Below are 15170 nucleotides of genomic sequence, written 5' to 3' on the forward strand. Positions count from 1 at the left end.
TCCTACCTGTATACTCCAGAGGACCAAATATTAGCAGCATTAACCATTAAGGGGGGGAATCAGGTCCCATTTGATATTCTTTCTTCTGCCTAGGGCTGAAGCTGCTTTTTTCAATAGGCAGGACTGCAACAAAGCCCATGCTGCCTGGGCAGCCTCCCAGAGATAGCAGCAAATGAGGAGACTCCTATTTGCATTTGTTGATTTAAGAGAGGATGGGGGGAGCACAAGGGAGTGGGAGACTGCTAAAGTAATTCCCATATTGTCTGCAGGCTGTATTGACAGTGATCATCAGTCACCTGCTCATACTTTCTTCAACCCAGCCTTCAGAGGGAGACCAAAGGTTACGCTGGGTCACAGGATCTGAAGGGAAATGAAAAGACATGCAAAAATCGAGCTGCCAACCCACTGCATCTGTAGACAGAGTTATCCCCACTAGGCCACATGTTCCAAAAACTAAGATGTTTTAATAGTCTCATGAGAACTTGTTAAAATACAACGATGAAAAGAATAGAGAGGAGAAATGCCAAGCTCTGCTTGCAATTACTGCAGTATTTAGCTGGGATATTTACAACCAAAAAAGCACATTTGCCTTTTCAGGCTGCTGCTTTGCATCACAAAGACCTTCTCATTTGCACAAACAAAATCAAGCATTTGTGTCATGTTGCTCTTCTACACAAATTTCCACTGCTCCAGTTTCAAGGGAGGGATGCATTGCATGGCATTCTTTCCCAAGTCTCTTATTTACACCCCAAACCTAATGGCATCCTCAATAACTGAAGAACAGAGATCTTGATACACAAACATACTTTACCATCGCAATGTTAGCAACTAAACAGCGTTTTCAAATACACAGAGCTCTAGTTATACTGTCATGTTGGTGAGGGCTATAGGTGACTGCCTTCACACAACGCACAAACAGCTTCAATACTTTAAATCACTGCTCATTCAAAACCTTCTAATTTTCTCCCCGAAACTATTCAGTGAAAACCCCAACACCTATAAACTTTGTATCTAACGTATGTAAGAGAAACCCCAAGTCCACTCTCTTGGAACTCGTGGTTTAAAGACGCATTGGCACAACTCAGTTCTCATTCACACAAGCAGATCATCCACTGGAGCCAACTAAACTCATTTACATGAGAAGGACATGAAAGATTAGACTTCAGATGAGGGCCAAATTCTGCTGGTAGAAGCAGAAAACCTGCCCAGACACATGCAGGACTACAAAATTTGACCCCAGAATGTTATCCCAAAGATCTCTATCTAGAGTAAGTCAGATATTTAAGACAACTGTGAAATCCGAAGCTACTGAAACCTCCAGCACCTGAGAAGGGGATGGGACAGATGACAGCTTTGAAGCCTGAATTCTCATGCAATTCTAATTGGTAAAATTCCCTCAAATAATCCTCAGTTACGGTTTCACTCCATGCTTTTATGCAAACCAAAGGGAAAAAAGGTTCAGATTAGTAGTAATATTTAAACATTAGAAATCTACTACTCAGTTAGTGTCACAGAACAGCAATTACAAGACAAGACTTTAAAAGCTTTAGTGAAATGACACAAAACAATACAGGGGCCCATTCTGCCGTACATTCTGTGAATACAGCATTGCTACCTTAGGTGAAGGTGCCAATTAGGACTGTAAAAATAGTAATTCATTGTTTAAACCAGCATTTCTTTCACGACAGAAACAATTCATTTGTACTGAAGTATTGTTCCTATGCCCCCACTAAGACACAAGCCAAATGTTCTGAGTAGCTAAAAGCCCAGCCTTTCTCTCATCTACAGGTAAAAAAAATGAGGTGAAGAGATTTAGCAGATTACCCTAAATCCATGTGAGCATTCCGCAGCAAAGTAATGGAAACATTCTAGCCTGGGATTTTAACTATAAAATTAACCTTCTTTAATGCAGTAGGTTATTATCATGATAGTTTTGACAACTGGCAAAGGAGGTGGAAAAGATTAGCAATTTTTCTAAACAGCTTACTGTCAAGGATTATAAAAATTTATGTCCTTATGTCTCAATTGAACAAGAGAGCCATACAAAAGCATAAGTATCTGTAATACGTGACACCTCTTTCTATCTGTGTTTGGATTACTTCTGGTTAAGAGGTAGCTGTGAGATACTAATTGATATGTTGCTATGATACAAAGTCAGTTATAAGTCATCATTTTGCGATCTAAAAAGCAACACTGCATTCGGAAACTTCACCATCCACCTTGGCAAGACATGGACATTATGGTTTGCAGTTTTCTTTGTTCTGGATTTTAGTTTCTGCTACCTGCATAGCAAAAGAAAAGGAAGAAAAATACCCAACAACAAAACTCAAACAAAACCAACCACCAAACAAATGACAAAAAAACACCAAACAAACCAAAATCAAACAAACAAAAACACAAACACAGAAGACTCCTGCGATATCTTCTTCAAAAAATCCTAGCCTTCCCTTCACAGACCTGAAAGGTGAAATGGTGAAAGGTGAAATGGGTGAAAAGGAGAGCTCCAAGTGTCATAAAACAAAATTAGAGGAGGGCCACAAGGATGATTAGGGGTATGGAGCATCTCTCCTATGAGGAGAGATTGCAGGAGCTGGGCCTGTTTAGTCTAAAGAGGAGAGAAGACTGAGAGGGGATCTTATTATTGAATGCAAGTATCTCAAACGTGAATGCCAGGAGGATGGCACCAGACTCTTTTCAGTAGTGCCCAGAAACAACACGAGGAGCAATGGCCATAAGCTAAAACAGGAAGTTTCACCTCAACGTGAGGAAGAACTCTTTTATGTTGAGGGTGGCAGAGAACTGGAACAAGCTGCCCAGGGAGACTGTGGGGTCTTCCCTTTCTGGAGACATTCAAAACCCACCTGGATATGTTCCTGTGTAACCTGCTCTAGGTGGCCCTGCCATGGCAGACGGGTTGGGCTAGATATCTCCAGAGGTTCCTTGCAACCCTAACAATTCTGTGAAAGGAAAGCATTTCTTTCCTAGTGACTTCCCCAGGTAGTACCGTAGCACCTTCCCACATTTTCAAGCACTAGGCAAGCCAGCACTTACAAAACAATCCTGTGAAAATACTAATCAAGCTCCATTAAAATTCACAGTTAATCACACACACACATTACTTCCAAAAAAGCAACTTTTAATAGCCTGGCTGGGGCAGGGGTTGTGCAGAGTGGGGACTATAAGCAAAACAAAAAAAAAGGCTCTTGAAAAGATCTCTTCAGTTGATCTCCAGAAACCAAGAACTGTGAAAAGCTAGCTTCTAGTCTCACGCCTCAATAAAATATTGCTACTGCAACCATATTAACAAAAAAACAAAAACCCAACCCCCCTCCAAAAAACCCCAACAAACACCCCCCAAAAAACCCCACAAAACCCCAAAACAAACAAACAAACAAAAAAAAAAGACCACACAAAAAAACGAACTGAAATTAAAAAACACCTGTATTTTGTTGATAAACTGAGAAGGAAGAGAGCAAGTAAGTACTAAATAAACTATCAAAGCAGCAGAAACTTGAGTTACCTGAAAACAATTTAGGTGTGCTGATGATGAATCTGTCGATAAGCCTGCCAAAGCCTAGCTCTACACATCAGGCAAGAATTTTAACACCCTGATTCTTCACCCCTTCATTACTAGTTCTGCACAGGTTTTGCTATTATTTTCCCCAAACAGCATCAGCATCAGGATGAAAGATAGGCCCAAAATGAAACAACAAAATGCAACAGGTTTCAGGGGAAGAAAAAAAGAAACACTGTGTGTGGTTAGTGCAAACCACAATTTGTTTTGTCGCTATATTTGAATGGCAGCACTGATATTCTTAACATAGCTTATATGTACTAACATAGGTTTGGAGAAAATCCACTCAATCCCATCCACGCGTTGAGCAACACAATCACTGTTGACATTAGCACCCTCAAGACCTGAACAAGAGCAAATAAATAAAAAAAAGTATTTTCCATGTACCAGTCAAAAATACATGTGTTGGAATATTTCCAATTTAAAAGAAAATTACAACTACCTTATAAATAAACATGATAAGATGGTGAGGAAACCAGATTTACAATAAGGACACAGCTTTGGGAAAGGCAAAACCTTTATTTTTTCGTTAGTCATTACTGCCCTGCAGCAGCACCATCCAGGCCTTCCTGCAAGATGCCAAGAAACATTAATACCAAATAAAAAGAGCTTAACATGTGAGAGAATGTGGCAAATCAGACTTTAGCCTGAAGCACTGAAGAGTTTTTCATGTACAGTTCTGAAGACAGAATAAATCTGCTTACTGTATGTGCCTGATTTAAGCACTATGACCTGCTTGTGAAAAGAAGCTGGCTTCACTGAGAGAAAAATGAAACCTCCAGCAGTATCAAATCGTACCATTTCAGCATTTGGTTTTTCCTTTAATGAAACTTAAGATTACCATGCTTATCTGACTTTGGTTTTGGCTACTTTAAACAAAGCAGAGTCTTTTCACAGATCTAACTGTAGCTCTGTTTAGTTTCAACAATTCTTCTGTTTCATATGCAAACATACAGAGTAGTGCTTAAATTTGTATTGGTGTTTCACATTTGTGTACAACTCAGCTGAATATACAGCACACCTATTTTGACATAATTTAATTGTCAGTAACAGAGAAGTGCATCTCCAGTAGCTAGCTTAGAAAAATATGCATAAACAAAGCAATGAAAACACATCCAAAAATAAAAGAAAACCAAACTAAAAAAAAACACAAGACAGACAAATAAGATACTTTTTAATATCTGCTTGAGCCTGTACTGCTGTTATTGCTGCAGACAGCTTTTGAGGGAGACCTTTAATATCACAGGCTGATTAGCGTAATGAAAGAAGATTGCTCTCACTGACAATAAATGCACTGAATTGTGAGAAAAGCGATGAGGGAACAGACGATGAGGGAGGGGAGAAGGGAAGGAAGGCTGGCTAAAGATTAAAGCTACAGTGTATCACTGTTTTTGTTTATATCACTATATCATCTTCCTTTAGTCTCTCCTGTACAGTGCAGAGAGTAATTCCTCCTTCATTAGTTCCTGCCTCACCTTTTTCTGTCAAAGATCTGGCTTCGTAAGACCATAGGATCAAGGGTATATAGCAGATGCTGTTCACATCTAAATGATGGATACGATGTTAGACTGAAATCAATCTCTGCAGGTGAAACTACTTGTCATTTCCCACATGGCTTGTCCCCACTTGTTCTTTTGTTTTCTTTCTTTTTTGGAAAACGTTTTACTTCTATTATAAATAAAAAGGTGGGTTGCCTTAGTAACTACTATTTCCATTTAAAGACTAAACACCAAAATTATTTTATGTAGAAACAGCAAACAGAAACTGCTTTGACAATTTTCAGTCGTCTGCCATCTACTTCAATCATAAGCCTCAGCTACAACTAACTACAGTGCAATACAATAATATTCTTAGGTGTAGTAACAGTTTTTTGGATAATTCCAATTGAGTAAAATTAAAATTACAGTCTGTGGTGGTTAAACAGAAATGCATAATATGTTTGGCCTAGAAAAAGGGTGAACAGAAAACATCCAAAAGATATCAAACATAAAAAGCCTTTTTTAGATAATACTAAAGCAATAGGGCTGAATGTTTGTTTGCGTTCATACTGACTCCCAAGAAAACTCATCACGTCAATTCCCGTATCAGCACCCCTCTTTGTAAGGACCAGAAACAAGTTCCCTGACACGAAGTACCAGAAGCAGAGGCCAGAAAACTAAGACAAAAGAAGCAGTAGAGTGTTGGCAAAACATACAGCACTTAGGAGATTTAGGGAAGCCAAAAGATGAAATGCCCAACCTACCGATGGTGCTGTGCAAGTTTGTCCTTAAAACTGTCTCAAGTTCAGAGACTTAAAAAGGTGGTTAATGCAATGCCAACACTCTAGTGGCAAGCCATAGAGAGAACACCTGAAGTTAGTACCGGCAAAGTTGCTAAAAACTCTTGTACAGAACAGAGGTAGCAAACCCAAAAACAAATGTGATGTGTTGGATTGGGAGAAACAATCATAGCTTTTGTAGGGAAAAGTCACATCTCACTGAAATAATTTCACTGCTTTTTTTAAGGAGTCAGTAAGCAAGCAGACAATGGAAAGTTAATTGATGTAGTCTGTGAATTTGCATTTGACAAGATCTCACACCATAGCCTCTCTCAAAACAGTGCTTAGCTGACACTGAATATGAGGGAAGATCCTCATGATCCTTCTAAAGAATTTCATGGAAAATACCTAACAGCAGCCAGGAATAAACAGACCTGTTTCCACAGTCATAGAATCACAGGATCATAGAATAGTTAGGGTTGGAAAGGACCTTAAGATCATCAAGTTCCAAACCCCCTGCCATGGCCAGGGACACCTCGCTCTAAACCATATCACCCAAGGCCTCATCCAACCTGGCCTTGAACACTGCCAGGGATGGAGCATTCACAACGTCCCTGGGCAACCTATTCCAGTGCCTCACCACCCTAACGGGAAAGAATTTCCTCCTTATATCCAATCTAAACTACCCCTGTTTAAGTCTGAACCCATTACCCCTTGTCCTATCACTACAGTCCCTAATGAAGAGTCCATCCCCAGCATCCCTATAGGCCCCCTTCAGATACTGGAAGGCTGCTATGAGGTCTCCACGCAGCCTTCTCTTCTCCAGGCTGAACAGCCCCAACTTTCTCAGCCCCAACTTTCTCAGTCGAGAGAGGACTTTAGAGATTTCTGATGAGATTTCTGCTTGGGCTCGTATCATTTGATTCATATATGGAATCAAACGGTAAACAGTAAAGCAAGAAATGGCAACAACTGTTGAACAATTATTTGAGACGGTAAAAGATCTTGTAAAACTGAGCAGTTGTTCAGTAGAGGAAGTAACAGATGAAACACAATGTCAAGAGATTAAAAATAATACAGCTTCCATGATCAGTGTTGGGCTATTAATCCAATTCTAACATATACAAAAATGATATCATAGAATTGAAATAAATATTTCTATGACAGTATTAGTTCATTGCTTGATAGGTAGGCCAATAATACGAAATCCCAATTCATGAATTACAGGAGGAAGAGAAAACAAAACAGAAACCACCACTATACCACCATGTCCTAAATGCTTTGTGCACTTTTGTTTCCAGTGGTTTAAAAATGCTGTAACTTAAATGGAAACAGTACAGAAGAACAAAGCATTAAACTGATCCCTTAACAATGAAAAATGAAACAGAACAGGATTTTACAAGTTTGGAGTAGAGATAGCTGAGGGAAGCTAGAATCTAGGTCTACAAAATCACGACAGGTATGAAGAAGACACTTAGGGAATGACTATTTACTGTCTCTTCCTGTACAAGTACTGGAACTACAAGAAGCTATTTCAGTACAAGAAGATGAGGACAAGAAATGAAGCTACCATCAAGAAAAAGCATATCACCTTTTCCAGAGAACATATACTCAAGCACAGAACTCCTAAGTACAGGATGTTGTAGGTGATGAAAGTGCAGACTGCTCCACAATATAACTGAACAAAATAGATTGAGCTCCTCCAGAGGTACTCAGCATAAAGTGTTATTCTGGGCTCAGGAGGAGCTGGGTCATAGACAGCCAGATATTAGGAATACTTCTGCAAGCCTCTCTCCTATGTGCCACTGCTGGGAGAAAGACTGCTAGAGCAGACAGTCCTTCAGATTGATCCAGCATAGACACTATCATGCCAACTTCCTTCACCAACTATAGTTCACAATGATGTTCTGAGTGACAAGTCATCTCTAAAAGCACTTAAGTGACCAGGAGACAAAGAAAACAGTCTACTGCATCTGTAACATATTAACCTTGGGCCAGCAGGCCAAGCCAACATAAAGCACTGTTGTCAAACAATACATAACAAAAATTATCAGAGATATTTCTAGGGAAATAAACTACAACATAGGCTAAGCACAGCTTCTGCTAATATAAATATTGAACACTACATTTCATACCACTGTATGCATACCCTGGCACTCAGCCAGGTCCACTTACATCACATAATCTGACAAGGACTAAAGACAAAACATCAACATGAAGATCAAGGCTTGAATGCTCAAAAGAGTTAGTGCAAAACAACTTTTCATCTACTTTCTTCATTTTATCTTCTATTAATTGTATCTTAGTTCCTGATCTTACCTGTCTTAAACCAATGCAAATTACAGAGATATGACTATAAAGACTAAATATACCACATAATCTGGTGTGAAGAAGTTTACTCATATCTAAGAAAACTGTGTTTAAACTGTTCTTCAAAACCTCCCATGACGGAGGTCCTACCTTCTCTCTGGACATCCTAAATGGCTAAGACAGTAAACAGCTGAATTAAACTCTTCCCTAATTTTCATATTGCCTGCCTTACTGCATTTCATCTCTCTTTCAAAAAGCTAAATTGGACCTTAAAATGCATGTCTCGTAGCAGGAAATTGTGCTGGGTATGGATCCTTTATTGCTTTCATAATTCTATTGCAGGGTATTGGTTTTGCTTGTTCACTAAAACCTGCAAAGTTTTTTTCTGTCCTTTGAGCAGCGTTAAATGCTTTCAAGAAGGATAGCTACAAAACCCAAGAATACTTCGCATTATATTCACTGTGATCTAAACTACACTTGATTATTTTCACTTTCTGTTGCAGAAATCCAAGGCATGAATACTAAACTCACTGGGAAAGAGTCCAGGCCAGAATACTGCTATAATATTTCAAGTGAATCCCTAAAATATAGCATCTGCCATACTTTCTTCCTTAACAGGAGTAGTCAACATAAATGTGACTTAACTGAAGAATCCTGACAACATTATCATATTTCTGAATTGAAATGACTTGATTACACTCTCCTTGAAGCTATTATTTACATCTTAATAAAGAATTATCATTACAGTTCTTTAATGTTTCAAAAGCAATCAACAGTGAAAAACATAACCTGAGAGCAAAAAAAAATTCATCTAGTTATGTAGATTTGCTAAGTGTGTATAACATGAACAGCTCATAAAAGATAAAAAAGCACATGAAGCAAAACTGAAAGAAAATTCTTTATGCTCAGAATGAGGAAAAAAGGATCACACAATTTTAATAAAAATGCACTTAACTTTGGGTCCACTGTCAGAATTAAAAATAATGAAACCCACAGCCTGCACCTCCCTGCCGCCAACTTCTATCACGTGTCCAAAATTCTTAGTTTTGACTGCAAGTCTATAAGGACCTTGCATCAGGTTTTATTAATTCCTGAAGTGTTAATTATTTTTCATAACAAAGCAACAGAATCCCTAAGAATAGCTGGCTATTTCAAGCCTTCAGCAGATTTGAACATAGCAAATTCTGTTTGTTTCATTACCTGAACAACTGGAATATATAATGAACTTTACTAACTGTTAAAGAACTCTTAGATCTCTATCAAGCAAGAAAAATTCTGTACATATTATCTCAAAATACTGCTAGTTTTGCAGCAGTGAAAGTGAAGCAGACTAAACAATAATACTTCTATTCAGAAGATGCAACTGGACTCAGCAATCTAAACAAGAATATCTTCTAAAACTTTTACACCACTTATTTATACAACCCGTTTAAGATAAAGCCATTTTATGTTATCACAATTAACATAATTAATTTACCATAATTACATATCTTATTTGTGATTTCTCAGGACAAGGTCAACCTTCTGAAGAAGGTAAGAAAGACACTTTACAGACTGGGAGCACAAAAACACTACAACTGAGGTCAGCAGGGTACCTATTAGACGACTTCTGCTCAAATGTACTTTGTCCACACCTGACTTTCCCTGCCTTCTCACTGCAGGTTTGTACTGGCAGATCATCCTGGACCTATCAGCAGAGCTATACACATAGTTCATCACTTGCTGAAATCTGCTAAAGTGGAATAAACTAGATTATGGGTACTATGACCATCTGCAGTAACTGCAGACAGTAACTAAAAACAGGCAGGAGAGAGCAACAATGCAGAGGTACCCTTAATTGATTTCAGTTAGTTTTTTCATACAGTTCTTGACCTGCTGGCAAAAGAGTGAGAGAAAAAATTGGGATGGAGAGGGTGGGAAGATGACTGCTTTCTTCCCCTCTTGCTTCTGTTTCTTTGGTACTTTCAGTGAGAGGTCTGTGATACCAGTCTACTTGTTTTTACTCCCTTAACAACAGCTGTAAAAATGCTCACCATAAGAACAAATTATTCTGGTCAACAATATTAAAGTAATTAATTAAAATATGGTTCCCCTCTTTAAAAACCTCTTTTCATGTGAAATTTGTATGGTGTGAGGATAGAAGAGCCCAAACAGTTTGACAGAAAAGCCTTACAACACAGAAACATTACAAGAGGTCTCCAGCATAGCAGAGGGATTACATTCAGCAATATCCCTCTTCATGCCATTTCCCTTCTTTCTGAGGTAGATAGCTGTACATTATAAATCACAGTGGCCATTAATTAAAGGGACTCTATAACACTATGTAAAAACATTCTTAAAGGCATGAGAATGATAAAGCATTGCCTTGAACCTGCCTATTCTGAATTTTGTGACTACGAAGGAAGAAACGGTGAATATACACTTTAAACTTCAATCATCAAAGAAGCAAAGACTATTTTACTTTCCTAGCAATTAGCTTAATATTAAGTGCTGCTGCAGTCAATATATAGTATCATTAAACAGGAGTATTTAACAATAACATAAACAGCAAATCTAGTTTAAGTCCAAGACTCTTCATAAGCACATGAAAATGGCAGATTATCAGAAGCCCTCCTAACATTATTAAATAAAACACATTCTCAGAGTTACTATGAACCAACAAAAATTGTTTCCCAGAAGCTATTCTATTAACTTTAAACTACATAAACAAAATTTGACAACATTTCATCATCAGCAGCTACTCACAAATCAAATCTTCAGTCTTATCTGCATACAGCCAGCTGGTTTTAAAATTCTGCTGTAATTGAGGGGGAAAATAATTAAGCAATATTATTAGTCATCTTACCATTGTTCCCTGGTGGTTGTAATGCATCTCCTGTCAAGCTACACCATCCAACTGGGAAAATATCTCGAGAATCACATCTGCACCAATAGTCAAATGCTCCTCTCCAGCCATCAAATGTAACAAAAACTTCATCTCCTTTAACATCTCCTATGGTTGCTGGGCAAATCAAGTACGGGTTCTTTCTATCTATAGCTTCAAGTTTCATTCCAACTTTAAAGCAGTTTGGCACAGGTTTTGGTGGTTCCTACAAAAGAAAGAGTGATAGAATATTTGCATTTCTACGGCCTCTTAAAAAAATAATAATAAAAAAGAAAACCATCTATTTTTCCTCAACATCCTTACTTCTTACACTCACTACTCTCAGAAAGTTATAGCAGGCATTCAAGAAAACCTACTTATATTTCAAATGTATTTTTGTTCTTCTGTATTATAAAAATCTAGATTCAGTTCCCACAGACACAGCTGTGATAATTAGCAAAATTCTCCATGACAGAAAGACCCTGCTAGAAATATTTACATAAGCAATACGCTGCACCCAATACATTATGTCTGGGCTGCAAGACAGCAAAGATACTAAAATGAAATTATTACATGCTAATAAAGAGGAAGAGGTTTGCAGGGAATGAATATTTCTGGGGACTGATAACTGTCTGGTAAAAGCTTCACCTCTCAATCCATGAAAAATTCATTAGCATTGGACATTATTTATAGGCCTCAGTTAGCTCAGTTGGCCTCATACCAAGTCCAAGTGGACGAAAAAAACCCCAAAACCAAGTCAATGTGATGATGCTAAGTGTACCCCCACAGCAGGAGTTGTGACCCAATGGAACCTGAATTATGACCTCAGTCTCAGGAACCTCATTATCCAAAAGCCACCTCAGATGTGCTGGTAGGTTAGCACAGGGAAACATGGCTCCTCATGCCTCAGGAAATCTATACAATCTTTTATTAAAAAAAAAATAATAATTACATAATTATATAAAGGAAACAGGCAAAGGATGTGATTGCAGGTCTGAACCCAACTGTTGGATTTGCTGACATACTTGTCAATGTCTCTGTCAGTATCAAAAATGAAGTCACTCAATCTGACAGCAAGGTTTTACCACCTCGACAAAAGATTAAACCAACAAGTCATTTCAATATTACTGTTGGGTTTATGTAATTTTTTTAATTTATTCAAGGCATGTTTAAAAAAAATGAGTAACTGCTTCTGCTATTTTCAACTACTTTCTCACTACAGTTTAACTGATGAAAATGTTTAACAAAACTTTTCCAAGCACCACTGTATTCCAATGACTTATTTCCCATTGTTGTATTTTTTCTTCTCCTGTGCACAATCACATTAATATGGTGCTGTTAAGAAATGTGATATGTATTGTACTGACACAAAAAATGAGCTAACACAATTTTTCTAAATAATACACCATACTTCAAAAATCTCAATTCAGGAACAGACATGCCCATCTCAATTGACTAGAAGCAGATCACTTCCTGTAGCTTGCCAATCCAGTTCAAAGTAATTTTAAATAATCTTCCCTTGCCATGCTGCAGACAACAGGAAAATATCTTGACATCCTCATTTAAAAAATGTATTCATGGGCCAATTGATAAAAAGTTGTTTACTAGCAGTCCCTTTCTTCTTACCTTCTTAAAGAATGTTGCCGGTGCCATTTCAGCTCCATTGAGAGTTCTTAAGAGAAACATTGGCCAAGAAGATGCATTCATCTGGAACCCTGAGTAACAAAGAAAAAATAGGCCTACTTTCAGTTTGTAAAATGAAATAGAAGGATATAAAGTCTGTTTACTAATGCCTCATTGCCTCTGTTTTGGATTTGGCTGAAATAAAAGTAGCCAAGAAGGAAGAAAAAGGGTCACTGTAGGTGCAGAAACCCATGCAATGCATTTCCATTCCGACTGACTTGCCTGCAGAATCACTCATCATAAGTTTTGATACTACAAAGAAACATCTAGGACTTATTGACATGCAGGTTCTAGTACAGGAGATCATAAGGTTTTCACCCATGGTCCTGGGTGCAGTGGAACTTCCCCAGCACTTGTGCCTAGCTAACTTTTCAGGTCTGCTTTTTGCTTACGTTCTAAAACAATGGAATCACAGAACCATAGAATAGCTGGGGTTGGAAAAGACCTTAAGATCATCTGGTTCCTGCTCCAGCTCCTCTCATTTGAGATACCTTTTTATGTTCAAGACTCTTGCAATTCTTTCACCAGGCCACAGACAAAAAAAAAAACAATCGGTTTCTTCCCCCTCCCCCATTAAGATAAATAAATAGCTCTAAACCCCAAAGAAATCGTAAGAGGAAAGAACAAATATACAATTATTTTTACAAATGCATATATAATATTGGAAAACAAACTGGAAGAGGTTTTTACTTCAATATTCTTCAATAACAAGGAAGTAAAAAGCACAAAAAAGAATCACATTTGTTTAGATGAACTACCTTATTCAAGCAGAACAAAGGTTTGGCTGAAAACGTTCTCATGCCAGATAATTTTCCCTCAGAAGCAACTACTTTCCAGTTAAAAAATAAAACAAAACAAAAATCCTTTTGCTTTCTGTGCTTTCCAAATGGTTGTTTCAAATAAGTAAGATAACAGAGGTAGTGGACATTTTCTTCTATGTCTTTTGCAGTTATGTCTGGCACGGTTCTACAGAAAATAGACATAATAGAGCAAATTGGAAAATTTTCCACAAAGCAAACAGTAAAAGAATCTGCCAGGAACTGATGAGCTCCCTCGCAACTGAGCCTTGACAATTCTCTTAAAAGAATGAACTAGAAAGGTGGAACATATCTGCTATTCTCGATCAGTTAAATCATTAAGTCATCTAAAATTGGATTATATACTATAATGGTTCTTCAACTAGTAGCTTATGCTATCTTGAGTTGAAGAAACAGTTTTGAAGTTGGAACTACCTATGCAACACCTACATGAATACAAAGCTCCTATTTGATAAATGGTCTTGTAATTTGAGGACTGCTGAGCTGATTATCAGTCCTGGTTTGATACCGGAGTCTATACAAACTAAGCATTAGGTTCCTAACCAGCTATATATATTCCTAACCATATATATTCCTAACCAGCTAGCACAGAAAAGATATCTATATAGGAATATCAGCTAAACAATAGTTTCAGTTAATTTCATTTGGCCTTTAATTCATCCTGGTAAAACCAGATAAATGTTATCCTCAGTGTAATTTGTTGAGAACATTAAGCTCTCTACAATAAAAAAAAAAAAATCACCTATGAGAAACAGAGGCTGGAACAGGAATGCTTTGCTATATTAATCACTTTCTCAAAACCCTTATGTAACATGCATAATTAAACCTATGTAAAAATCAGGTAGGAGGGACTATTTTAGCTAGTTATTATGAGCAGAAGCAGAACATTAGTATCCAGAAGGTTCCCTAGCACTCAGGAAAAAAAAAAATTAATCAGTTGCTTAAATGTCTAACAGGAGGTAATTATACACCCAATTAGCTCCCAGCTTTGCCTGGGAACAGGATGCTGTAGAACTGCCAAAGAGGATTTTTCAAAAATTTATCTAGGTATGCCAGAACATTTGATTGCTGGAATTTAGCCTATCTCTAGAAATATCTAGGGCAGGAGGGACAAAATAACGGCACTCGCATTCTTTTCTGAATAACCAGCAATTGTTCGTAGAGCAGGTAAACTTACACGCCTAGGTACAGGGAACAGCAGGTTGGTTGGTGCGGCACTACCAGCAGCCTGACCAAATAGGAGGAACAAACAGTACTGCTTCTACTGATGATCATGGAAAGTTTCTCTTCTTAAGAGATCAATTGCCTCCATTATACATAACCAGATATTCTATGATTCTATTCTATGATTCTATGATTCATCAGACTGGTTTAGAAACACATTTGAGAAAGCACTATGCTCCTCAACAGAAGCCGTATATTTAGCATGGTACATATCTGCAGCTGAAGGAATAGGTATACTTTTCTCTATTACAATCCTGTTTCATGCTTATATCACTGCTTTCACTCTACAAGGTTATACCAAGAGCTTCAGAGAGGTTAAACTGAGTTACTTCTCAAAAGTGACACACCAAGGGGTCAAGAGCTTCTAGGGCTTTCATTCAAAACCTCTATACTCCAGAGAAAAGAGGGAAAAAAGCCCTTCCAGGTTCAAACTTTATCTAT

General features: G+C 37.8%; 1 protein-coding gene across 10 annotated transcripts in view; it reads right to left on the minus strand.

Annotated features, from left to right (window-relative positions):
• Positions 1 to 15170, minus strand: part of SCML2 (Scm polycomb group protein like 2) — a 73480-nt gene that overhangs the window by 26314 nt on the left and 31996 nt on the right. For all 10 annotated transcript variants that reach the window (XM_061364508.1, XM_061364503.1, XM_061364502.1 and 7 more), the window contains 2 exons: positions 12631 to 12719; positions 10987 to 11230 (listed from right to left, as the gene is read on the minus strand). In XM_061364508.1, the coding sequence (XP_061220492.1) occupies positions 10987 to 11230; positions 12631 to 12719 (333 nt within the window). The remainder of the gene's footprint in view (positions 1 to 10986; positions 11231 to 12630; positions 12720 to 15170) is intronic.

This window comes from Neopsephotus bourkii, unplaced genomic scaffold (assembly GCF_033783945.1).
Source record: "Neopsephotus bourkii isolate Nb327-2 ecotype Australia unplaced genomic scaffold, CSIRO-AGI_Nbou_v1 NB_1234, whole genome shotgun sequence".
NCBI classification, from domain to species: Eukaryota; Metazoa; Chordata; class Aves; order Psittaciformes; family Psittacidae; genus Neopsephotus; species Neopsephotus bourkii.